We start from the raw sequence: 24,154 nt of genomic DNA on the forward strand, positions 1-24,154 counted from the left end.
GTTTTTATTCTGATGTTAAACTAAAAAAGAACGTCATTGTTATTTGGCTCTCAACAGACAGTACACAGTGGCAAAGTATCTGTCCACTGTGACCAATCAGAAACTGAGAAAGACTTTAACTGCATCTGCTGAGAGAAGACAGGCTGTGTCGGCTCTGTCCTCAGAGACAGGTGGAGACAGAGCAACATAAGTAACACACATGAAGACATCAGAACAAAGTTCTTTACAAAAATTAAATGTAAAATCCAGGACTTTGATTCACTCTCTGATCAGACTAAAAACGCAACGTGTACATGGAGAAAATAGTGTCAGCACTATAGATGCAGCAAGATATGTCAGTGCATGTTACAGCCTGAGAGACAACCAACACAACATATAACAGCATCAAAGCTGTTTCTTTACTGATCCTAAAACATCAGTTACTTATATACACACAGATTAGTTTGATCTTGCGCAGTGGTTTCCAACTGATGGGTCATAGTCCAAAAGTGGGTCACAGGCCCATTCTGAATGGACCTCAAGTGACTCGCAAATGTGTGGTTTGTAAAAAAAACAAAACAAAACAAAAAAACCCACTTTATTTTTAAGTGCAGTGAATTTCCAGCACAGAGCTTTTATTTTGAAGTGCTATTTCCTGCTTTAGATTGAGTGACTAATGGACTGCTACTTGACAGACAGCAAACTTTTGTTTTTGTTTATTTCCACTACAAATATACTCTATAACACTTATAACTGTTTATTTGATATTATTTATTTTGAATGTGAAATTTGTTTTTTTTTTTTTAAAAAAAGACATTAACATACAAACAAGCAGACAGACAGAAAAAAGTATTTACAAATAATGAAAAGCAATTGTCAGTGTATAGTTACTTTGATTTACAAACTCAAAAAGGAGTGGAAGTATAAATTTATTAAAACCCACCCCTTTTTCAGGAGTAATTGAGTGAAATAAAACAAGCTTCCTTATATAAATAAACCTATACCTAAGCCTTTTCTAAATATACCATTGTTAATTTGTTTAATTTTGTCACACAAAAATAACCAATGTATATGTTAAAAGTTCATGGTTTTATCCACAAACACAGCTGCTCCTCCTCCAGCTTCGTTTTGTCCATTTATGTACCCGTGTTCATAACCAGCCAGCTCAAAGTCTGTCTCTTTTTCCATGTTGACCCACGTTTTAGATATAGCAATTATGTTGAATGGTAGTGTAAATTGATTTAAATATTCTTTGATGTTATTGAGATTTGCATACAGGCTTCTGCTGTTAAAGTGGATAATTGATTATTTAAATCTGACCTGATATTGTGGTTGTACTATTCATAAGTAACAGCAGTTATTGTTGACTGTTACTGTCAATATGACGCCCTCTATAAAAAAAAAAAAAGAAAAAGGCAACACCCACTATGACATTAAACGTGTCAGATTATTATACACTATAATATTCTTTAATCTTAATAATAATAATAATTTAAGACACAATAAAAACTCCGGAGACGTGTCTTTAATCTTTAGAAAATAATTTAATAACATTTGAATGCAACATATAAAAAAACAACAGTGGAAGGACTCCTCTCCTCTCTAATACTCTTGAATCATTATCATGTGGTAGAAGTCTGACAAAAAGAAAACATGGTGGTGCGGCAGAGTCCTGCAGCGGATCAGTCTCTGGGGCTCAGAATGTCTCTCAGACGGACGAAGCCGAATGGAAAAGATTCAGTTTGATCGCGTTAACAAAAGAAAAGTCTTGTGTTTCCTCAGGAGACAAAGAAAAGACAACGTGCAGATGTTGCAGCATCACTACAGGGGGGAAAACTTCCTTTAAAACACACACAGGGGGTCAAACACCACAGTGAGATGTCCCCTCCCCCACCTCCCCACCCCACCCTCAGGTAAAACCAAATCAAAAGGGAGGAAATGAATCCAAATGAAAAGTGACAGAAACAAAACAGGGAGGACATGAATCAAAGAGAATGTCACTCAGCAGCAGGTCGATACTTACGTCCATGATGTCATATAAGCAGCTCCAGACATGGTGTCCCCGAGGAGGTGTGTGGGGGGGGACGGGGACGGGGCGTCTGTCTTACCTCGTCTGATCTGTCTGCTCTCACTTTATCATCTACATCACTGTGTTTATTTATTGTGTTTGAGTTTGAGTCACTGATGTTCAGTCTGCTCTGCACACGTCTCTACACTGAGCGGCTCACTGAGACTCACTCCCACCTGCTGACACCTGTCCACCAGCGTCCTCAGTCTGTCTGAGCTCCGTCCTTCGGCCGCTTCAAACAGTAGGCGCTGCACAGGGGGACAGACAGGGAGAGGGAAGGGTGGGGACACAGAGAGAAGAGGGAGGACAGACAGAGAGAGGGAGGACAGACAGACAGACAGACAGACAGACAGACAGACAGACAGACAGACAGACAGAGAGAGAGAGAGAGAGAGAGAGAGAGAGAGAGAGAGGACACAGGGAAAGAGGGGGACGCAGAGGGAAGAGGGGATAGACACACACACGAAGGGGGGGGTGGGGGGGTGCAAAGAAAGATAGGGGACAGACACAAAGACGGGGACAAGCACAGAGAATGGGAGAGGGGGCACAGAGAGAAAGAGGGGGACAGACAGGAAGAGAGGGGACACAGCAAGAGAGCCAGGGAGAGAGGAAGGACAAAGAGGGACAGAGAGAGAGAGTAAGGGGATAGACACACGCATAAAAGGGGGACAAAGAAAGACAGGGGACAGACACAAAGACAGGGGTACATGGAGAGAAAGGGGACAAGCACAGAGAATGGGAGGACAGAGAGGGGGAAGGGGGGCACAGACAGAGATGGGGCAAAGAGAGAAAGAGGGGGACAGACAGAAAGAGGGGGGACACAGATGGAGAGGAGGGCGACGGACAGACGGAGAGAGGGGGGAGAACAAAGAGAGACAGAGGGACACAGAAAGAGAGGGGAGATGAACAGAAAGAGGGGGACAGAGACACAGAGAGAGGTGGGAGAGACAGAGAGATTGAAGAGAGGGGGACACAGGGAGAGTGGGGACAGAGAGAGAGAGAGAGAGAGGGGTGAGGACGGGGGAGGGCAGCAGGTGAACATGCATGTATACAGGTGAGGTGCAAAGAACATGAAGGCCTCGTCACACGTGTCACTTCCTGTGTCTCATGTGAAGATTAAAAAAATTCAGAGTAAAGGAAAAAAAAAACAAATGTGTTTGTGTTTGTCAACCCGAGGCACAACTAAAGATGCGCCTCCAAAATGCTTTCTGTGTGTTTGGAGCCTTAAACTGGTGAGTCCCTACAGGCGGGACGTGATGAACTGATCTGAGTTCAGGAGGACAAACATGAGCTTCAGTCTGCTGACAGTCGCACAATGTTTATGATACGCTCTGCACAGATTTAAGACTCAATCTGTCTCCACACAGGAGCTAGATCCACCTTTAGACACAGGAAGTGACCGTGTGTGTGTGTGTGTGTGTGTGAAGGGGGTGTATTACATGTTTCCAGAGGGCAGCACACAGTGGAAGGGTTTGGAGAGCCTGCTGATACAGAAGTCGAACCTACAACAGAAACACAGTGACATGAAAGAGAAAGAAACAGCAGACGTCGGAGTATCGAGTCAGTTCACAAACAAACAAACAAATACACAGACAAACAAACAAAGTGTGAGAAGTCAGGTTTTGTCCTGTTGAAACACATAAAAACTTTCTATAAAACCTGCAGGGAAGAAACAACATCATCATCATCAGACACGTCCAGCCAAACTTCACTTTCATGAGGTTTTCACAGCAGTCTGTCGGACTGACTCACCTCAGATGGCTCCTTCAGCTCCCTCTCCACTGATATCGCTCTGAGAGAAACAGCACACACACTCTATCAGCTCCTCAAGGCTTCGTCATCATCGTCATCATCACACACGCATTCTGTCTGCCGGTTTCACTGTTACACTGAACTCATCTGTTTTTTGTGTGTTTCACTCACATGTTCCAGTAGGTCAAACACTTGGGAGCAAGACTGCTCAGCATCCTGACCTGGAACTTCAGGTGTTCAATGTTCCCGTCCTGCCACTCCTGATACAGCAACCTGTGGAGCAACACAGCAACTCAGGAAGCAACAACAACGACAACACATCAGTAAACCACCAGTCTGTATACTGGGACAGCTGGACTGGTTTCTTGGTGTTAGACGGCAGAGTGTTGACCTGCTGTTACAGACTCTGTGTGTGTGTGTGTGTGTGTGTGTGTGTGTGTGTGTGTGTGTGTGTACCTCAGGCCCAGTTCAGTGTTGTTGGGCATGGCGTATCTTAATCTCTCCAGAACAAGTGCATGCTGGGACTGCGGCAGACAGCTCAGGTAGAGCATCACCACCTGAAGAGCCAATCAGCACAGAGCATTTACATCTTTAACAGGTCAACTGTCTCATGGTTCAGACAGACAAACAGACAGACAGACAGATAAGACAGGTGTCTCACCTTGTTGTGGAAGCTGTAGCAGCTCCAGAACTCTGCCGGGTTGAAGGGAACCTCCAGTCGAGATGGGACGGTGCTGAGACAGCGGTAGACCAGATCTGAGAACTGTTTGGACTGACTGTTGGACGGACCTCGGACCTGCTGACTGCTGAACACCAGGTAACTGAGGACAGAGACACAGCGAGACATCACAGGTGATTCAACACCAGGTGACTGAGGACTGACACGCAGCGAGACGTCACAGGGGTGATTTACTTTGATGATAACAGAGGAGACAAAGCAGGTTCAAAGCTAGAAAATGTTTAAGTGACAGAAACTGGACCCTTAGTTGTAACAGCAGGTCAAAACATGAAACCATCAACAGGTGACACTCACTCCATCCAGAGTTTGTGAAGCTCCTCCAGTTTCATGGCTGAGCCCAGCGCTCTCTCGAAGGCGTCCACCGTGTCATCCACAGAGCCGTGCAGCCACTGCCAGCAACTGAAGCAACAAACAAAAACAATTCAACAAATCATAATAACATTATTTAGCATGTCATTTACAGACTGCAACTAATACAGAAGATTCTGTTGTGTAGATTTACATTAAAAAACAAAAAAGGTTTCCAGTCAGATTTAAAGCAGCTGTGAAAAGTCTGGAACAAAATCCTCCCTCACATGTCTGCTGTATACCTCCTGATCAATCAAGATGATTCAATAATAAGAAGATGAAGACCCACCAGTGGATGAGGTGGAGGTATGGCATCTGTTCACTGAGCTGCTCCTGAAGCTCCCTGATGACGGGACCTCTCAGCAGCCCCTCAGTGGGGAAACCAAGGATATATCTGATTGGAGGAAAACAACAGGCTGTAACTCCTCTACAGTCCTCGTTGTGTTCAACATTCATATCTATTAAATATAAACATCATCACAGTTCACACACCTCAGAACATCCACGGGTTTCCTCTGACTCTGCTGGTCCTCACACAGTGACAGGATGAACACTCGAAACAGAGGAGCGATGGCACTTGACTTCTCCTGTCACACATTTACACAACACTCTTCTCAGTCATGCTGTCTGTAAAGATCTCCATGGCAACAGCAACATGTGACAGTGAACAGCTGAGCTCACCTGAGCCATGAGGAACTTGCAGGAGTGGTAGAAGACCTCCGCGTTGTTGGGACACTCTGCCAGAGCCTGCAGCCACATGTTGACCGCCTGATTTTCATCTCCCCTCCTGATGTGGAGCTCAGCCAGAGCGTCTCTCACAGCGCACGACTCGGGACAAGACTCCAGCAGAGACTTGCACAGAGCCACGCCCTCGTCCAACCTCAAGGGACACAACATAAACATAAACATGGCACCAATTTTGTCCAATCGCTGCCAACTTACTGCAAATTTGATTATTTAAAATGTGTAAACTCTTATTTCATCGTAGAGCTGTGTGCAGCACATTGATTCATTCAGTCCCCCTCTCTCTTACACCTTGTGCAGATGTAAGAAAGTGATGAGCTTACCTGTCCAGCAGCTTGTTGAGGAAGATGAGGTTGGTGTGGAGAGGAAGGCAGGCCAGCGTCCTCTCACTCTGAGACAGAGACTCATCGCTGCACTGATGGATGGCGTCTGACAGGGAACCGTCACACATTTATCATTATTAATATCATACCAATAAAACAGCTCAATGTTGTCATTAACAGATTACACTACACACACCACAGTTCTGTTTGTGATTTACGACATCACAGTTGTACCTTGGAAGAGAGCGATGAGGATGTGGAGCGGCGTGCTGATGTCCTGTGGCGTCCTCCAGGGCAGCAGGAAGGACTCTCTGCTGACCAGTCTGGAGGGGCCGGACTCTGCCGGGTCGAAGAGGCTCGACGGCAGCCGGTCGAACTCTGTCAGGTGGATGTAGGAGAGCCAGAGCAGTGCCCGGTCGCTGGCCGTCAGGTGCTCAGCGATGCTCCTTTCGTGGGCCGACTTCAACGCATTCTGCACACAAACACAAACCGTCTTTAGCTTTTAATTTTAGTGGTCATTTAACTGCTCTGTGCTTTGACTTGTGGTAGTGCACCCCTGAATGAAAGACCTCCACAGCTAAAGAGAAATTTTCATCTCACACATACGGAGTTAAAGCGCCACATTCAGAGTTCATATAAATTGTTGAAGGTTTCTTCCTCTCAATAACTGTGTACAGACTCACAGCTGATGCAGAGCTACAGCCTATCAGTGCAGCGTTTTTGTGTGTCTAGTCTGGGGTGATGCATCACCTGGAGAATAGCTAGGGCGCTCTCCATGCGGCCTGTAAACAGGTTGAGGTTGACTCTGTAAAGCAGAGCCTCCATCAGCTGGAAGGACAGCTTGTCTGTGACACCAGAAGACGCTTCAGAGAGGAGGAACTGCAGCAGACGATCACATACGTAGTCCTTCCCCTCGAACGAGCTCTCCAGGTTTAAATACTGTCGGAGGAAAACATCAACACATAAATACCTGCAAACTGCAGCTTTGTTTCACTTTCAGATCAGATTCTTTGGCAAACAGTAAACCATGAGCATAAGGCCTGTAAAACTTTAAGTAATGAGTCTTAGTTGTGCAAATACGGATTTACATACATGAAACTGTCAGCTATATAATGTCTGCAGCTGCTAATAAAAAACTCGCTTGTGAAATATTCACAGTCAACACGCTATCGAGCTGTGATCCTGGGGACTTACTTTCCACCACACTTGGTAGTGGGGCGCGTGCTCCACAGCCATCTCACACATCTCCTGCACCTCCTCCCTGCTGCCCCGCCTGGAGAACAGCGACAGATAGTGGCTCCACACCTCCGGGTCATCACAGTTAGTCTCCAGAGAGCGAGACAACGTGTTCAGGGCGGCTTCTAAACACTCTGCTGCAGACCTGCACAAGAACATCACACTGTCAACTACAGGAGTGTTCCTGATGTATTAGAATCCAAACATACAAATTTAAAATACACATTTGTTTAGGCAAACAGCAGGAAAGCTGTAGCATCGCACACAAATACCGTCATATTCTGTACACTCAGATGAAATATCGGAAAGGTACCACCACAACTTAACGCCACATACGTTCAGATTCACCAAAGTCACACAGTAACACAAACTGGCTGACCTAGGTAGCGCCTGTGTTCTGACAGGTAAAATTCAAAAGCTCTTAACTGTCCTCTTCAGTTGTTATTATTATCAGCACTCCAACCTACGTCACTGCTTTTTACGAACAGCTGAGTGGGTGTTTCCATTTGAAAAACCCCGAAAGAGGCAGATGAGTCAACCTTTGAAGCAGTTAAGATGAGGTGATGAAGCAGCAGCTGGTGTGTGACCTACGTTTCATTCTGACTGAGGTATTTGAAGGCTAATTTGATCCACAGCTGAGTGTCACAGGGACTCTCCAGGACACTGCTCTCCAGGTTTGAAATGTCGTCCGTCTCACTGACAAAATAACGTTTGTCCTCTGATGTGACGCAAACGTCCAGAGCAGACATGTTGGTCCTGGAGACGCCATCTGGACACAAAGACAGACAGGCAGCTGATGTTAATACGGTATAACATATATAATTTCAAGTTATAGTGACAGCCTGCGTTTGAAGTGTGTCTATGAAATACAAATTTAAAGCACCAACTTTAATCTGGAGACCAACAAACACGACGTGACTGGAGGACACGTTTGTTTTTCCTCCGTCCGGCTTCACTTACAACAGTCTGTGACTCTGAGCGTCTCATCAACGGGATCACTTTCATGACTTTATAATCACGTTCATTAAAGCTCTCGTTCTCTGAGGAAACAACCTGAAAGCTGTTCCTCTTCCTCACCAAGTCTCCCTGGCGGCGTCATCTCTCCTCCTGCAGACTCATCCTCGCTGTCATCCTCTGGCCTGAAACTGCTCTGCGCAGACGGCTTCGGCCTCCACGTCCTCGTGTCTTTACAGGTGGTGAATGGAGGGACTGAAGGAGGACACAGAGGTCAGAGGACAGGACACACTTTCTCTGATGATAATGACGATGAGAGTTCAAAGTTCACTCACCATGTCGTTTGCTTTCGTTGACCTTGCTGACGAGGAGGACGGCCTTCTGGTCGACCCCCATACGGTCTTTGTTTGTGCCAAACAGCTTCTTCATGTACTTTTCTACAGAAGCACAGAGAACAAATGAATCAAGTGTCCACGACTGTCTGAGACACACTAACGTATTACTGTGAGGCCGACCTGTGGCGACACTGATGTCCTCGTCTGAGCTGGTCTCAGAACAGCCGATCAGCGACAGATTGTATGACAGGATGTCCTGGAAAAGTTGGTTTCCAGTCAAAGTGCAGTTCCTCATGTGCTGCCTGCAGTGCACAAAGACAAATACACATATATATGTATATCATAAAACCATAAAGGACACAGTAATATCAATAATAATGATATGTTCTCACCATCTGCAGTCGTCGTCGTTGCAGGTTCCTGTGAGATCAAAGCGACAGAAACACTTTTTTGGTTCGATGGTGTTGCTATATGTGACGGAGCTCAGAGACAACTTCTCCTTGGTCCTGTAATACGGACTGAACCTGAGACACACACAGGAAAGACATTATACAAAACAGGTAAAACAAAGGCACAAAACATGTGGATTTAGGGTGGCTGTAACTGAAACTATAAACTCTGCACAAACATACAAACTTTGCACAGAATAAGCCTTAGTTTTAATTCCCCCGTCATCCCAGTCACACATCCCCATGACTATTAAGTTTACATTGTGAACTTCAAATGTGTCACACTAATCTTCTACTTCTAGTAGTCTGTAAAAATATGAAGACATATACATAGGCTGCCCTTACAGATTTGTGTGTATCATAGCAGGCTGGACTGTGACTTCCTCTCTACTTCAGTATCTTTTTATTGCAGCTGTTTGTTTTCTTTTATCAATTTTATTGTTTCTATTAATACGGAGGCCCAGAAGGTCACACTGGGATGTTCTGGTTTCAGGCTGAGCTGTGTTATGATACAGTATTATCTATCATCAGCGCAGTGTCAGTGGGTGACTGCTTAAGTGACAACTCTGAGTTGCCCTATATAATGTAATGTAATACAATATAAAACTATGCAATACAATATAATATAATAAAATATAACATCACACGATATGATGTAAATGTACCTGTATGACCTGAAGACCAACAGAGGGCTGTGATATGACCCAAAGGGAACAGGCTTCAGCTCAGAGCTCCCTGCTTGGTTCGTTGCTGTGTCGACCTCCATGGCGACCACCTGCACAGAGACGGAGAGATCATGTAAACACAGTGAGACACATCTACATGAAAACTTCAGATTATTTTAACACTTTGTTTCAAATATAGAAACTAAAATATGATGTGACAATAAAAACAATGAAACTGCATCTATAAAAACACCATCATGACGTCTGTTTGGACTCAAGTCTGACCTCACGACCTTCTGCAGAAGCCACCAGACCACGTTTAAGACTTTTTTCAAACTTAACTGAACTCTGTGCTTTTCAGGACTTTCCCACACCTGTAGACATCCTCACAGATCAAATAAACTGTTTTAGGAAAAGCTGTTTAAAGTTGTGCTAGTCACCTTTTTATTGGCGGGGTTGTGGACATGTCCACCCACTCTCTGCAGCTCCCTCTGCAACAGCTCTCCCAGTCGGGGCTGCTGCTGGTACCTCAGCTTCAGAGCCTCCATGTCCTGCCCTGCAAACACCTCTGCAGGCAGCGTGCAGCTGGCTGACGTCTTGGCGGAGGTCTGGGCAGAGGTTTTGGCAGGTTTGGAGCTGGTTTCTTTCGCTGGAGGGGAGCTCAGCTGCTCCAGGTGGGGTTTGGTGAAGGAGCAGCTGGACTGACGGAGGGAGTTTCGGCGGGTTCCTCTTGCAGCAGGTGTCGATTCTGACTCATGATCGTCGGCCTCTGTGACGTCTTCGCTGTCCAGGGTGAGTTTGTCCTGGGTGAGGTCGTGCAGGGAGGGCTGGGGCAGAGAGAAGGGGGTGGAGGGAGGTGGGATCTGGGTCTGACGCTCAGGAGGGGTGGAGGCTCGTAGCTGTGGCTCCACAGGCAACTCTAATGTCAATCCTTTGTTGTGCAGAGCCTGAGCCTCCTTCAGCTTCTGGATCTTCAGGGCGTACTCTGACTCCAGCTGCTGCAACCGCTGCTTCTGAGCGATCAGCTCCGCAAAGTGGCGTTCCGATCCACGAGGAGCTCCATCCAGACGCTGCAGCTTATTGGGCTGAGAGGGGAGAAAGAGACATTAGTGTCCACACGCCTTTCTGAATTTAGAGCTGACAAAGACACCTGGTGTGACTAATTCAAACACGGTTTTCTGTTCATGTAAACAGAACAACAATTGTACAACAATAACTCTGCCGGACTACAAACTGCAGCATCATTTCATATACTGTCTGTAATCACTCAGATCAAATTGTTTTTTAAATGCAGTTTCACTGCTCAGAAAGTTCATGTGATCATACATGAAGGTTACCCTGAAGACTTTTTGTTAACACATAATTTCAGTGTTCGTACAGGCACATTTTTGTCTTTGTTCAGTAAATATTGAAATGATCTTAATACATCTTTGACTTCATGTGTGGGAGCTATAGATTTGAATCCACACATCAGCTACCTGCTCAGGTAAACTTGAGATTTTTATGAAGTCATGTTAGTAGGCTGTTAAACGAGTTAAGCTAACGTAAGCTGACTGTGCATTCACTCCATCAACTGCTCAATGAGGCTAAAGCTAACAGTCGATTATAGAAATAAGTGTTTAAACTAACGAGTCAAGAACACCTAAAGCGCCATTTACCCTTGTCACTGACCAAACACCACAGCAAGGTAATAACAGACAGGTATAATAACAGACAGGTACACAGCAACTAACGCTAACGTGTTATCAACGCAGAGAACTAACGTTAGCTAACTGCGCGTTTACTCCATCAGCTGCTCAGTGAGGCTAAAGCTAACTGTCGAATATAGAAATAATACGTGTTTAAATAAACGAGTTATGAAGACCTAAACCGCTATTTACCTTTGTTGCTGATCAACACCTCAGCAAGGTAATAACAGACAGGTGACGTTATAATAACAGACGGGTACACAGCAGCTAACGCTACTCGTTAGCAGAGAACCAATGTTATCAAACTATACGTTAGCACAGAGCTAACGTTACCGGGTTATATCTAACAGTGGCTCGCTGTAACTTATTACCGTTTAAATGTGCCGTTAACACGTCAATTACGGTCACGATAATCTCCTCTCGGGATCAGCCGGTGGAACAACAGGCTGTCCGGTAACGGTAACGTTAGTAAATGTTCCGTTATTATTCCGTTATTATTAGGGGTGAGAGCCAGATACGAACAGGTTTAGCGCCAGATGCTAACAGGTTGAGAGCCAGTGGCTAACAGGTTGAGAGTCAGTGGCTAACAGGTTGAGAGCCAGAGGCTAACAGGTGTGAGAGCCAGATGCTAACAGGTTGAGAGCCAGATGCTAACAGGTTGAGAGCCAGAGGCTAACAGGTGTGAGAGCCAGATGCTAACAGGTTGAGAGCCAGATGCTAACAGGTGTGAGAGCCAGTGGCTAACAGGGTGAGAGCCAGAGGCTAACAGGGTGAGAGCCAGAGGCTAACAGGGTGAGAGCCAGATACTAACAGGGTGAGAGCCAGATACTAACAGGGTGAGAGCCAGAGGCTAACAGGGTGAGAGCCAGATACTAACAGGGTGAGAGCCAGATACTAACAGGGTGAGAGCCAGAGGCTAACAGGGTGAGAGCCAGATACTAACAGGGTCAGAGCCAGAGGCTAACAGGTTGAGAGCCAGAGGCTAACAGGGTGAGAGCCAGAGGCTAACAGGGTGAGAGCCAGAGGCTAACAGGTTGAGAGCCAGATACTAACAGGGTGAGAGCCAGATACTAACAGGTTGAGAGCCAGATACTAACAGGCTGAGAGCCAGATGCTAACAGGGTGAGAGCCAGATACTAACAGGTTGAGAGCCAGATACTAACAGGCTGAGAGCCAGATGCTAACAGGTTGAGAGCCAGATACTAACAGGGTGAGAGCCAGATGCTAACAGGTTGAGAGCCAGATACTAACAGGGTGAGAGCCAGATACTAACAGGTTGAGAGCCAGATACTAACAGGTTGAGAGCCAGATGCTAACAGGTTGAGAGCCAGATACTAACAGGGTGAGAGCCAGATACTAACAGGTTGAGAGCCAGATACTAACAGGGTGAGAGCCAGATACTAACAGGGTGAGAGCCAGATACTAACAGGTTGAGAGCCAGATACTAACAGGGTGAGAGCCAGAGGCTAACAGGTTGAGAGCCAGATACTAACAGGGTGAGAGCCAGAGGCTAACAGGGTGAGAGCCAGAGGCTAACAGGGTGAGAGCCAGATACTAACAGGGTGAGAGCCAGTGGCTAACAGGGTGAGAGCCAGAGGCTAACAGGTTGAGAGCCAGATACTAACAGGTTGTGAGCCAGATACTAACAGGTTGTGAGCCAGATACTAACAGGTTGAGAGCCAGATACTAACAGGGTGAGAGACAGTGGCTAACAGGTTGAGAGCCAGAGGCTAACAGGGTGAGAGCCAGATGCTAACAGGGTGAGAGCCAGTGGCTAACAGGGTGAGATCCAGTGGCTAACAGGTGTGTCTCAGTCAGGTGTGAAATGACTCCTGAGACATCACAGATCCATTATGAGGTATAAATCAGCATTTCAGAGTTTTTCAATAAAACAGTCTTTACTTAAAAGTCATTTCACAAAGGAATCAGGTCAAAGACTAATATGGTGCTGCCTGATCCCTGAGCTCAAAGACAAGTTTATTATGGACCCAGTCAGAGTTTGTTCCTTTAGATCGAGTCCCTCACTGTCTCCAGAGAGGATGAAGCTGTTGTGAACATCATTCCCTTTGCATAAACAGCAGCATGTAAATGTTATTGTGTCACTGAGCTGTAGTTCTTCATCTCTGCCTGCCTCATTATTGAAACAACACTCAGAGAGCTGCAAAGTAACACCATCAGTCTAACTTTAAAATCAGTGTTCTTCTCACCAGAGTCTGGCTGGAATCTGTTCTGCGTTTTGGTCCTCTGCCTGCAGCCAGCTGAGCCTCAGTCAGCTCCTTCTCCAATCGTGCAGCCACAGACTTCTTTATGGACACCCGATGTTCAACACGATGCACCTGCACAGGAGGAGGAGGATGTCAGGTGGGATATGAACAAGCAGGACTCAAGTACCAGAACAGATGTGTTTGTAAAGTTTCCACAGAAAATCAACAGACAACAGGCAACATGTTTGGTTCAGAGCTTCATCTCAACGTGTCCACAGGTCAAAGGCATCAATATCATTAACTACATATCATCAGTGTTGGTGCAAATGTCAGAAAAAACAAATAATGTGGAGAATGTCTTTCATATTTGTTTGATTTTAATTTCCCATCATGTTCTCTTGTTATTTCCAGTGTGCATTTTGTCTGTGTTATTGGCATTCATTCATGTTTGCACATGTGCTGATAATCTGAGGAGGTCAACACTGTTGCACCACTTTATGTTGTTATCACTAATGACTACACCAGGGGCACGGTCACACATGAGCTAAATTAACATTGGTAAATATTTGCCTGCCATTCACTTCCATTCAATGCCAGCAGAGCAGCAAATAAAGCATTTCCTTCCAGTGGCAAAGCAAATTCTCATCTTCGTATCACATGGAGTTCAATTCTGACCGGCAAAGTCGCAGCTTAACCAACAGCAATGATGTATGTGTGGAGGAGACAGGGATTGTTGCTGTGTTTAACCAGATAATATTGTATGAGAAAAGGAAAATGATACTGCCTGGCTGGCACTGAGTCAGGAGACAGGCAATGCAAGAAAATGGAAAATGTACCAATAATATCATAGCTAGCTAGCTAGCTAACACTGGCTAGAAGGGCTAGCGTTTGTTTATATTTCAGTCCAGACCTGTATTGATTATGTGATATGAACTATTTCTAACAGTGTAAGTTCACAGCTCAGACCGTGAGGCCACTCCCACCTGCTCCTGCAGCTTCTTCAGCAGCGTCTTGTTGGCACTGACGATCTTCTCTGACGCCTGCAGCTGCTCTCTCAGTTTGGACACTTTGGTCTCAGCAGCCTTCAGAGATTCTCTCTTCTTTAGCTCCTGGTGGAGCAGCTGTCTGAGGATGGCCTCGTCTCGCTGCAGCAGCTCCCTGAGACACACATGGAGAGACTATGATTTAACATTGTTACCTGACAACAAACAGGTTAATTTATAGACCAGCACTAGACTGATTGTTCCAGAGTCACAGTAATATTGATCTCTACCATGCTGATCACCTGGTCGCCCTGTGATGAAGCTCTCACCTGTGTTTGCTGAGTTTTTGCTCTGCTTCAGTCACTTTCAGCTCTGTGGAGGACTTCACTGATGGATCCAGCACAGATTCAGAGATAGCAGGAGAGCCGGAGCCACGAGGACTCGGACTGTGATCCTTCAGCATCTTCTGCTTCTCCCGGCTGCAAAGAAAAGGTTAAACATCTGACATGTTCCCACAGCAAAATGTGATGCTGTCTCTGGTTGGTGTTGTATTTACCTGGCGATTTCCTCTTTGAGCAGGCGGTACTCTGCTCTCTTAGCTTCAGGTAAAGCCTCTGGAGTTCTGAGCGGGTTGTTCTCCTTCTCAGAGCCCGACGCTGCTTTAGGCTTCGCTGCCTGGACCACACACAGACAGCAAAACTAAGGTCAGTGATTAGTTATCCACACACGTGATACACAATAGTGTTTGTGAGAGCCACATGCAGCAGCAGAGAGTGGGACTGACCTCCACTGTTCTCCGGGCCTCCTTGATCATGAACTCCAGTCCTCCAAATGCTGACTGAGAGGAGCTGCAGGCATCCATGTCCGAGTCACTGTCATCAGAGTCTTTGAGAGAAACCACCACTGACTTGTGTCGAGGCAGCTGGAGGGGGAAACACAGCCAGGTGAGACACTGATCATCATCATCATTAATGATATGAATGGATGAGCCTGAGATCTCTGTAAAGTGGGATTTATACTTGTCCACCAGCTCTATGCAGAGCCTTCGCCGTAGCCTACGTTGTTGTGAGCATTTATACTTTGTGTGGTGATGTGTCTGTGTCTCAAAACACACTTTAAACATGGATTAATAGAGACAATATCAAACACAAATCAGCTTCACTATAACTTGCAGCATTCACAGACAAAGCATTTGTCTTTTGCTGGACACATTTTCCCCACAAATATAACATGCTAACATTAATAGCACAAGCCTATGGCATTTTACAGTGTATAAATTAGCCTAGCGACCAGCAGAGATTTCCTCTACTCATATGAAGCCAGGATAAATCACACACAAGACTTAAAATGCTATTTTTATGGAGACTTTGTCTTCACAATTTATTGTTTCTGATCTGTGAAATTAAAGTAAATCAAAGCTTTGTTTCCACTGAGGGAAATGGTTTCAGCTTACAGAAATAGACAGGAGGTCTGCATCTCTGTGACACGCAGTTGCATTTCTGGGGAGGTGAACGCAGAAGTATAAATCCCACATAAGTCTATGAATGAACACTGTGTGTGTGTGTGTATGTGTGACTGTGGTAACACACACACACACACACACACACACAGTGTTCATACATAGACACTGTGTGTGTGTGTATGTGTGACTGTGGTAACTGAATATGAGAGTGTGAGGCTGTTACCATCAACGGAGCTCTGGCAGCATGATGTCCTCTACTGAACTTGCTGCTTCTTGACTGAGTGACGGTGTTCAGACTGACAGTGCTCAGGTTGCCTCTGATTGGCTGCTGCATGCCTGCAGCTGGCTGACAGCTGGGAGACGGAGGACCGCTGGAGGTCTTCTCCTGCAGAGAGAGAGGAAACACATCATGGACTTAGCAGAGGTATGAATGCACTGTGATCTGTATTTATCAAAACAGAACATCAGTCCTGACTGACTGAATACTGCTGGTCTGTTTTACTTCATTTCATCGGCTGTGTGAACAGACTTCAGGCTGTCAAACACTGACTGACTCTGAAATACTGATCAGGCTGATGGAGTAACACCAGCAGCAGCACAATCACCTCTGTGGCCGTCACTCTCTTGTTGGCCATCGACATCAGACAGGTCTCCCTGAGTAGCATCTCCTCCTCCTCTTCCTCATCAGCAAAGGGAGGTTTTGGAGGAGGCTCTGGCTCGTCTGGTGGAGGGGGGAGAGGTGGAGGTGGAGGAGGAACACCGGACAATATGGGGGAGAGGAACGGCTGAGAGAAATCCTGACAGAGAGAGAGATTGTTCAAAGAGGGGCAATCAGACAGCATTGTCAGGTAAGGGACATTTATGTCAGCACTTTTAAACACTGGCAGTTTGTGACTATTCCTAAAAGTAAAAAAAACATATTTTCTATTTATACAGGAGAGAACTGAACAACTGCACTGTCACTTATTTTGAGCTCAGTGACATCACAGAGATGAAGCGGAGCGTACCGGTCCAAACTGAAGAGCGTCGCCAACGTACAGAGACATGGGAGGGAAACACACTGCATCGTCTGCAATCAGCAGGTTGTTGTGTGTCGGAGACGAGACTGAAACAACAAACAGGAAGAGCTTTTTTATAGATTATAATGTAAACAGGAAGTCTGAACAGCTGTGTTGTGTAGACTTATGATGAAGAGGACATGTGAACCTGCTCTCCACACAGTACTCATGTGACAGTGAATGAATGACATATTATTGATCTGTATATTTAAGTATATTTAGTAGTAAAGTTACTACTATATTGCTATTACTATTACAAATAGTTTCTACATCTTGTAAATGATGTGAGCAGCACAGTAGTATCTGATAAACCATAAATGTTTCTGACACATCGAATAAACAACTGCAGCTCCTGATTCACGACATGAAGCTGATCATTTGAAAACAGTCACCAGACAGACAGTCACAAGACCTCGAGACTCTTCTCACCTGGTGATCCCGTCTCACTGTCCGTGTCCATGGCAACCTCATCGTAGTTGTCGTATTGGTAGAGGTTCCCAGAGGCGTCCAGTCCCTGTTTACCTGCACTTTTCCTGTGTTCTCCATCTCTGGACTGAACAACACAAACACACAGCCTGTCACTGTTCTTATGTGGTGTTTCTTACAACTGAGAGCACACGAAGAAGAAACTTATGGACCAGTAACTCTTTAAAAGTTCAGTGTGTTTGATTTAGGGGAATATATTGGCAGATATGGAATATAAGAAGTATGTTTTCTTTAGCGTATAATCACCTGAATATGAGAACAGCGGATAACTTGGTTCCTGGTAAAAACCTCCTGACAATGAAAGCTATACTATCTTATAACAAGGAGAAGTTTCAGCTTGTTGCAGTCTGCAATCCTCACAGCCATTAAATCCTCCTAAATCTTACACATTGGACCTTTAAATTGAGAAACTAACAGGCAGAATATTGATGTGTACTTGTCTCTGAGACTGAGGAGATAACACTGACCAGTTTGTGCTGTCTCACCTGGCTGCGCGTCCTCGTCTTCCCTCCCACCAGCTTCATGAAACGGTTGTACTGCTCGTCTTGATTGGACAGATCTCGGATTCGTCGGATCTCGTCTTCTCGTTTTCGTCGCTCCTCCTCTTCCTGTCGACGTTTCTCCTCCTGCTCTCTTTGCTGCTGCAGCTTCCACGTCCTCAGCTGTTGTTTCCTGAACGCTTGCTTCGCCGCCGAGCCTGAGACACAATGTTTTTAGTATTACTATTAGTCATGTTTCCACTGTGTCCATGGTTGCTGGTGAAGCCGTAGTCTGCGTGCAGGACTCAGGACACAGCCTATGTAGCAGCTATTATCTACGTTAAGTTATAATAACTACCTTGACCATGTGTTAAGTATTGTATTATATACAGTAGCCTGGCCTGGTTGCAGATGTGAGCATGTGACTGCAGGTTTGGACCCGTCTCACCTGGGCTGATCATCTTCTTGGCTGCGTGAGGTTTCCCTGGAGCTCGCCCTCTGTCCGGCGGAGCTTTGGGTCCAGGTTTAGGACTGGCTTTGGGCCTGTCTCTCTCCTGAGGCCGCTCTCTGTCTCTGTCTGCAGCTCTGGACCCACTCTTAGTTCTGTCCCGCTCCCTTTCCAGAGGTTTGGACCTGGTTCTGCTCCTGTCTGCAGTAGCAGCGGCGGCAGCAGCAGCAGCTGCAGCAGTGGAGGCAGACCTGGTGGTGACTCTCTGCCTGCTCAGAGGAGCAGCAGTTCCAGAGCTGGAGCTCTTCTCCTGAACCGCTTTTGTGATCCGGTCTTTGCTCTTCTTCATTACCTGCTGCTCCTTCTGCTGCCACTTCTTACTGGCCGACTGCAGAGCGAGGAGGCGCAGCTGCAGCTCTGACAGCTCCTCCTCCTCCACTCGTACCACTGGCTGCTCCTAAAACACATTCAAATACAGAGTTTCAGAGATTCATTACATATTAAAAATATTCTTTATAATTAAAGGACATATTTTGGTATATTTCAGCCAGGGGCAGATCCCTGAGCAGTCAACTTCCTGTGTTTACTTTGAGTTACAAACAAGAGTGAGAAAATGGAGCAGCTCGTCAGTGAGTCCTCATTTCTCTGAATCTCTACAGCAGAGTGACACAGCAGACCTTTAAAGGGACAGTTCATATTTTTTAAAGTGGGGTTGTATGAGGTACTTATCCACAGACAGTATATTACCAACAGTAGATGTCTGTCGGCACACCCCTGGTTTGGTGAAGCAGGCAGGAGCCCAACACAAGAGCTAAGGGATGTGCTGCTGGGACAGGGGGCAGCAGCATTATAGTCCTTATACTTATTATCAGTTCAAGTGCGCGCTACATTGAGAGTATTTTCACTGCTTTACTTTACAGCCAGGCAGTGACTTCCTACGGGGAAATTAAGTCGTCAGGTCGCTCTCTTCAAAGCCAGAATCCATTGAGAAAACAGTGATTTAACATAGCTGAACACAGGAGCTATTAGTCTACCACTACCTCAACCACTTAGTTTGTTTGTGTTATTGTGTGACTTTGGTGTTGTAAAGGGTGAGTTTAGACTTACCAAAGTCACACAATGACACTAACTAAGTAACTGCTCAAGGTAGCAGTAGACCAGCAGCTCACGTGTGGAGCAAGCTAAAATTACTGTTTTTGTCAATTGAGTCTGATGAAAGCAAAAATGGGCTGCTAATCGCCCTCCACAGCAATACATTGCTTAGCTTCCATGTCAGACTACAGCGTGTTTCTCCAAACTGGGTGCTATGAATTAGTACCCCATATAATCCCACTTCCAAAATTCTGAACTATTCCTTTAATAACAGCAGTGATCTCTGAGATAAAATTAAGAGCTCACAGTTACACCCAGGACACTCATAAATGTTTCACCTCTTAAAAAATAACTTTTCAAATGTGTTTGCTGCTTCACAAAATCATTAAAGATGAAGAAAACTAGAAGCTGCCACACCAACTATCTCAACTATGTGTTTCCTTGTGCGTTTCCTTCCAGTAACACAAATATCACCTCCTCCTTTTTCTACTCCTCCTCCTCCTCACCTTGTCAATCATGACGACAGAGTCCTCGCTGGAGGTCGATGATCGCCGACTCGAACACGTCAGTTTAGTTTCCTCCTTATCGTTTTTAAGCGTTTCCTCTCCACCGCACTCAGACGTCTCCGTCTTTTTCTTCGCGCCCTCTGACTCTTCTTCAGCTTTTTGCTCCGTTTCTGCTCCATCTTGTGTCATTCTTTCTTCTCCTTCTTCACCACCTGATGACGCACACAGGAAGTGAAACCACACTTATTATTTGAGCTTCAACAGTTCACTTCAAATACAGATTTTTTTTAAATTATAACTTTCAATTTGTGATTGCTCTCTTATTTAACTTTATGTCTGTGAGAATCTGTTTGTGATGCCTGAGAATTATCTGACAATAAAACTACAGCAGTAAATCATCACAGCTGAGCAGCTTGAAAAGTGACACACATGACTCATCATATACCACAAATTCATTGGATGTTAATCAACTTATTGACTCTTCTCTCTTCTTTTAGTTACTGATTATTTCTATGACTGTTTGGTCGATCAAATCTCATATCATAGTGACAAACAGATAAAATGTCACTTCTGTCTGAACTTGTTTAACATGTCAACAATTTGTTTAAGTTGCTGCACACTGAATATTTCAGGTCATGACCTTCTGGCTTCAAATATTTATTCTTTGGAGACTTTGACACTGAACGAACACTTTCCATCTTACACATATGTTGTAACTACTCCTGCTCTACTCGATCTCTTTCTAATGCACCAATCTAAGGTGCCAATGGGATGGCGTTTCACTGGAGTGAAAAAAGTGAGTGTCGAAGATCTCAGAGATAAATATAATAAGATATTTTGACTGTTTTATTTTTCCAAGAAGGATTATTCTAACTTCCATTCAACTTTTTAATGGGAAAATGTAGATGTAAAAATAAAGCTGTTGTATTACGTCTTCATTATTTAATGATTTTTAGTAAGCTTGATTTTTTTCAGTAATATATCCATGACATGAACTGGGAGGTTCTCATGAGTTTGTATGGATTGACCCATGTGACAAATAAAACTGACTGACTGATTGACTGCTCACCCTTGTCCTCAGCGTGGCTTCCTCCCTCCTGCTCCACCCACTTCTTCTTCAGCTCCTGCAGACTGACAGGAGGAGGGAGTTTCTGACGGAGTGGTTTAATGTTGAACGCCTGGAACACTTTCTTCTCTGATGCTTCCTCTGCTGCTGCTGCTGCTGCAGCCTGAGCTGGATCAGGTACTGATTCAGATACTGTTTCAGGTACTGGTTTGGTCTCTGTGATACTGGTAGTGTGGTCTGGGGTCTGGTCTCTGGAGGGGGACACTTTGGGCTCCAGAGCCATCGTCTCCTCTTTGCGGATGCACTCCAGCTCCAGCTGAATCTGCTTATACTTGGAGAGTAAGTCCTCGAAGGACTCGTCAACACTGTTCTCTGGTTTGGAAACACTGTGAGCAGCTTTCCTTCCCTGGTTCCTCCCCTGCTGCTTCTCTGAGGCCTCGCGTTAAGGAAAGATTATCTGAACATCTTTTTATCAACGCTTTCATTGATATCACATTCAGTTTGCAGTCACAGAAGAAACAGAAAATATCCATTAGTGATCTTCCTGAGAAGACTCAAATGATTAATCCATTATCAAGATTACTGATGTTATTTCAACAGAAACAGTTTCATAGTAAAACCTTTGGCCGTTACAAAGACACATGGATCCTGTTTAGGGACTGTTTGTTACTTTATAATGGGGGAGGGGGTGGTGTAAAACGGGGGAGGCATGTCAAGTAATTTTTTAAGCACTGGGAAGCTTGTGTTTTATATTTTGGCCTAGGAAAGGGTCATACGATTTTAAATGGTTGTATTTTGTGTTAATTCTAAATGCCCTCTGAACCCCTAAACACGCCGGCAGGTTAGGAAGGTTTGTTTTCTTTAAAAATCAACCAAAAATAAAAATAACCAAATCAAAGCTTAAAATACCAATATTTCATTAAAAAAAAAAAAAATCACTTCATCTACATGTGTCATCACACAGTTTACAACCAAGGCCTTTTTAATTCAACTCCAGGGTTTCTATTCAACTTCAAAGATTAAGTTTTTACAATCTAATCATGTCCGCCATGTCAAGTTGCTGATCTTATTCTAGCTGGCCTGTTGTGTACAGTTTATTTGGGAAAATTGTCACATGTTGCTAATGCCAGCTGTGTGTGAGCTGTAATGAGCGCGTACGGGAATACATTTTGTTGGTTTTGTGTTGAAGCACAGGTGGCTGTCATGCACCATTATTCTGCTGAAGTGCACTCACAGCTTGTGCGATCATGATGCAATGCGTAGGGAGGATTTGCATTTTGCTGAAGAAGTTTCCTGTTTGTTCTGGTGATTAGCCTCTCACTCCCTCAGTGCCGTTTGCTCGTTGTGCTGGCTTAAATTCCAACATTTGGTGTAAATCATGAAAATGTTTAGGACCTACTTAGGGTGGAGGATAAGATTAAAAGGAACAAAACAATAACAGTCACACCTCAGCAACTCCTCTCCTTGTATAAATAAAGAACAGTCCCTTGATGTTATAGAAAATCATTAAGAAGGCAACCTAAGTACTTTTATATAAGATTGTAAATGCAGTACTTTAAATAGAAACAGCAGTATTAATATGGAAGGTTTATAATTATGACATCAATTTCTCTGGTTGTGTCTCATCAAACATTAAACAGGCTGGCCTGTAATCAGACAATTCAATCACTGTGTGTTTATGTTGTGGTAAATCAATTAGCACACTGAATGAGAGGATACGTTTTCTCATGGGAGAGTCTTTCTTGTTACCGTGACTCTCTCCGGGCCCGTAACGACCGAGGGGACCTCTGGTGTTACCACCGCCCCGATTGCCACGGTTCCAGCCCCCGCGTCCACCGTTCGGCATGGCTCGGTGCCTGAACCGGCCCAGGGCACAGTGGCTCCGTTCCCAGAAGCTGGTCCTCGGGCTCGGCTCGCCGTGAGGACCGAGCCCCGGGGGCAGCAGCAGCGGAGGCGGCGGCGGAGTGGACGGAGCCGGAGGCCGGTCGGGCCCGCTCGGCCCGCACTGCTGCCGGTGGCTCGGGGGGAACGGGCCGTGTCCGTGAGGTCCGCGGTTGTATGGCATCATGAGGCGAAAGTCTGGCGGCTGGTGGCCCAGGTGTGGCGGCATGTCGTGCGGGTGTTGGCGAGGTTTCCGTGTCCGTGGAGGAGCGCCGCGGCCGGGCCTGCTACCATCCCCCCGCCGGAGTGGCACACTTTCCTCGGTTTCATCATCGCAGATCTCTCCGTCCTCCAGCTCGCCCTCCTCTCTGGGAGAACCGCTCCTCGTGTTTAGATCCATCTTTTAATAATGTCCAATGTGACCAGCGAGCTGCCGGCTGTAAACTCACCGGGCTGAAACCGTTAGATTCATGTTTCACCGGACACACAGTCAGCCCGTTCTGACGGTTAGCTAACAGCTAGCTTCTTCTCTGCTGCTGCTCTCACCCAACTCTCACGATACACCACGAGACTGACGAGAAAGGAAGCTGCCCATATAAGGAGAAGTGACTCATTATTCCCAATGTGGGAAAGTTTATGCACAATAATAAAATAATAAAACTAGAATCTTAACTATTATATTATATTATATTATATTATATTATATTATATTATATTATATTATATTATATTATATTATGTAGATTTCTTTCAGGGAGTTCCTTTAATTTTTTTTCACAACTATTAATAATATATTTCTCATTATACATCCAGGATATTACCCTGCCAATCACTATATGGAGGTTTTTTTTTTTTATTTTATTTTGTTCTCACACCAACAAGATGATCATAGTCTTTAATGACTTTATATGACTATGGGAAAATGTGTTGTTTGGTTTCTTCTTTAAGTAAAGACATTTGATAATGATGTGGGCATTTTAGCTATTAATAAAACTTTTTTGAAGGATGTTGCAAATGTGAAACTACAACAAAAATAATGGTGAATAACGGTTTTACAGTATTTTTGTCTAGTGTGATATACCCCTGGCTCTGTTCATACTGTTCTTTTGTTTCATCTTAAAAAAGAGGAGAAAGACCAGTCTGAGTTTTAATCAGTTTTGGAAAGCAACAAAGTACATTTACTCAGGTACTGCACTGAAGTAAAATTTA

General features: G+C 44.9%; 1 protein-coding gene across 2 annotated transcripts; it reads right to left on the bottom strand.

The window, feature by feature from the left end:
• Positions 1-1,503: 1,503 nt before the first annotated feature.
• LOC125887287 (zinc finger C3H1 domain-containing protein-like) lies at positions 1,504-23,503 on the bottom strand. Of its 2 annotated transcripts, XM_049573986.1 has the most exons (35): positions 22,784-23,503; positions 21,068-21,493; positions 19,999-20,210; positions 18,401-18,857; positions 17,959-18,170; positions 17,417-17,540; positions 16,937-17,034; positions 16,535-16,726; positions 16,153-16,314; positions 15,252-15,389; positions 15,024-15,142; positions 14,797-14,946; positions 14,468-14,642; positions 13,488-13,616; positions 10,033-10,677; positions 9,593-9,702; positions 8,871-9,002; positions 8,659-8,780; positions 8,479-8,580; positions 8,267-8,398; positions 7,781-7,958; positions 7,148-7,334; positions 6,704-6,892; positions 6,188-6,425; positions 5,954-6,059; positions 5,568-5,766; positions 5,379-5,473; positions 5,176-5,280; positions 4,833-4,937; positions 4,461-4,620; positions 4,256-4,356; positions 3,971-4,072; positions 3,800-3,839; positions 3,487-3,549; positions 1,504-2,295 (listed from the first exon to the last, which is right to left on the bottom strand). In XM_049573986.1, the coding sequence occupies exons 1-35, from the start codon at positions 23,343-23,345 to the stop codon at positions 2,158-2,160; spliced, it is 6,405 nt and encodes a 2,134-aa protein (XP_049429943.1). In that variant the 5' UTR covers positions 23,346-23,503; the 3' UTR covers positions 1,504-2,157. The 2 variants fall into 2 exon arrangements, with proteins under 2 accessions (XP_049429943.1, XP_049429944.1); XM_049573987.1 differs by having other exon boundaries at positions 2,155-3,549.
• Positions 23,504-24,154: the final 651 nt, after the last annotated feature.

This window comes from Epinephelus fuscoguttatus, linkage group LG4 (genome assembly GCF_011397635.1).
Source record: "Epinephelus fuscoguttatus linkage group LG4, E.fuscoguttatus.final_Chr_v1".
In the NCBI taxonomy this organism is placed as follows: domain Eukaryota; kingdom Metazoa; phylum Chordata; class Actinopteri; order Perciformes; family Serranidae; genus Epinephelus; species Epinephelus fuscoguttatus.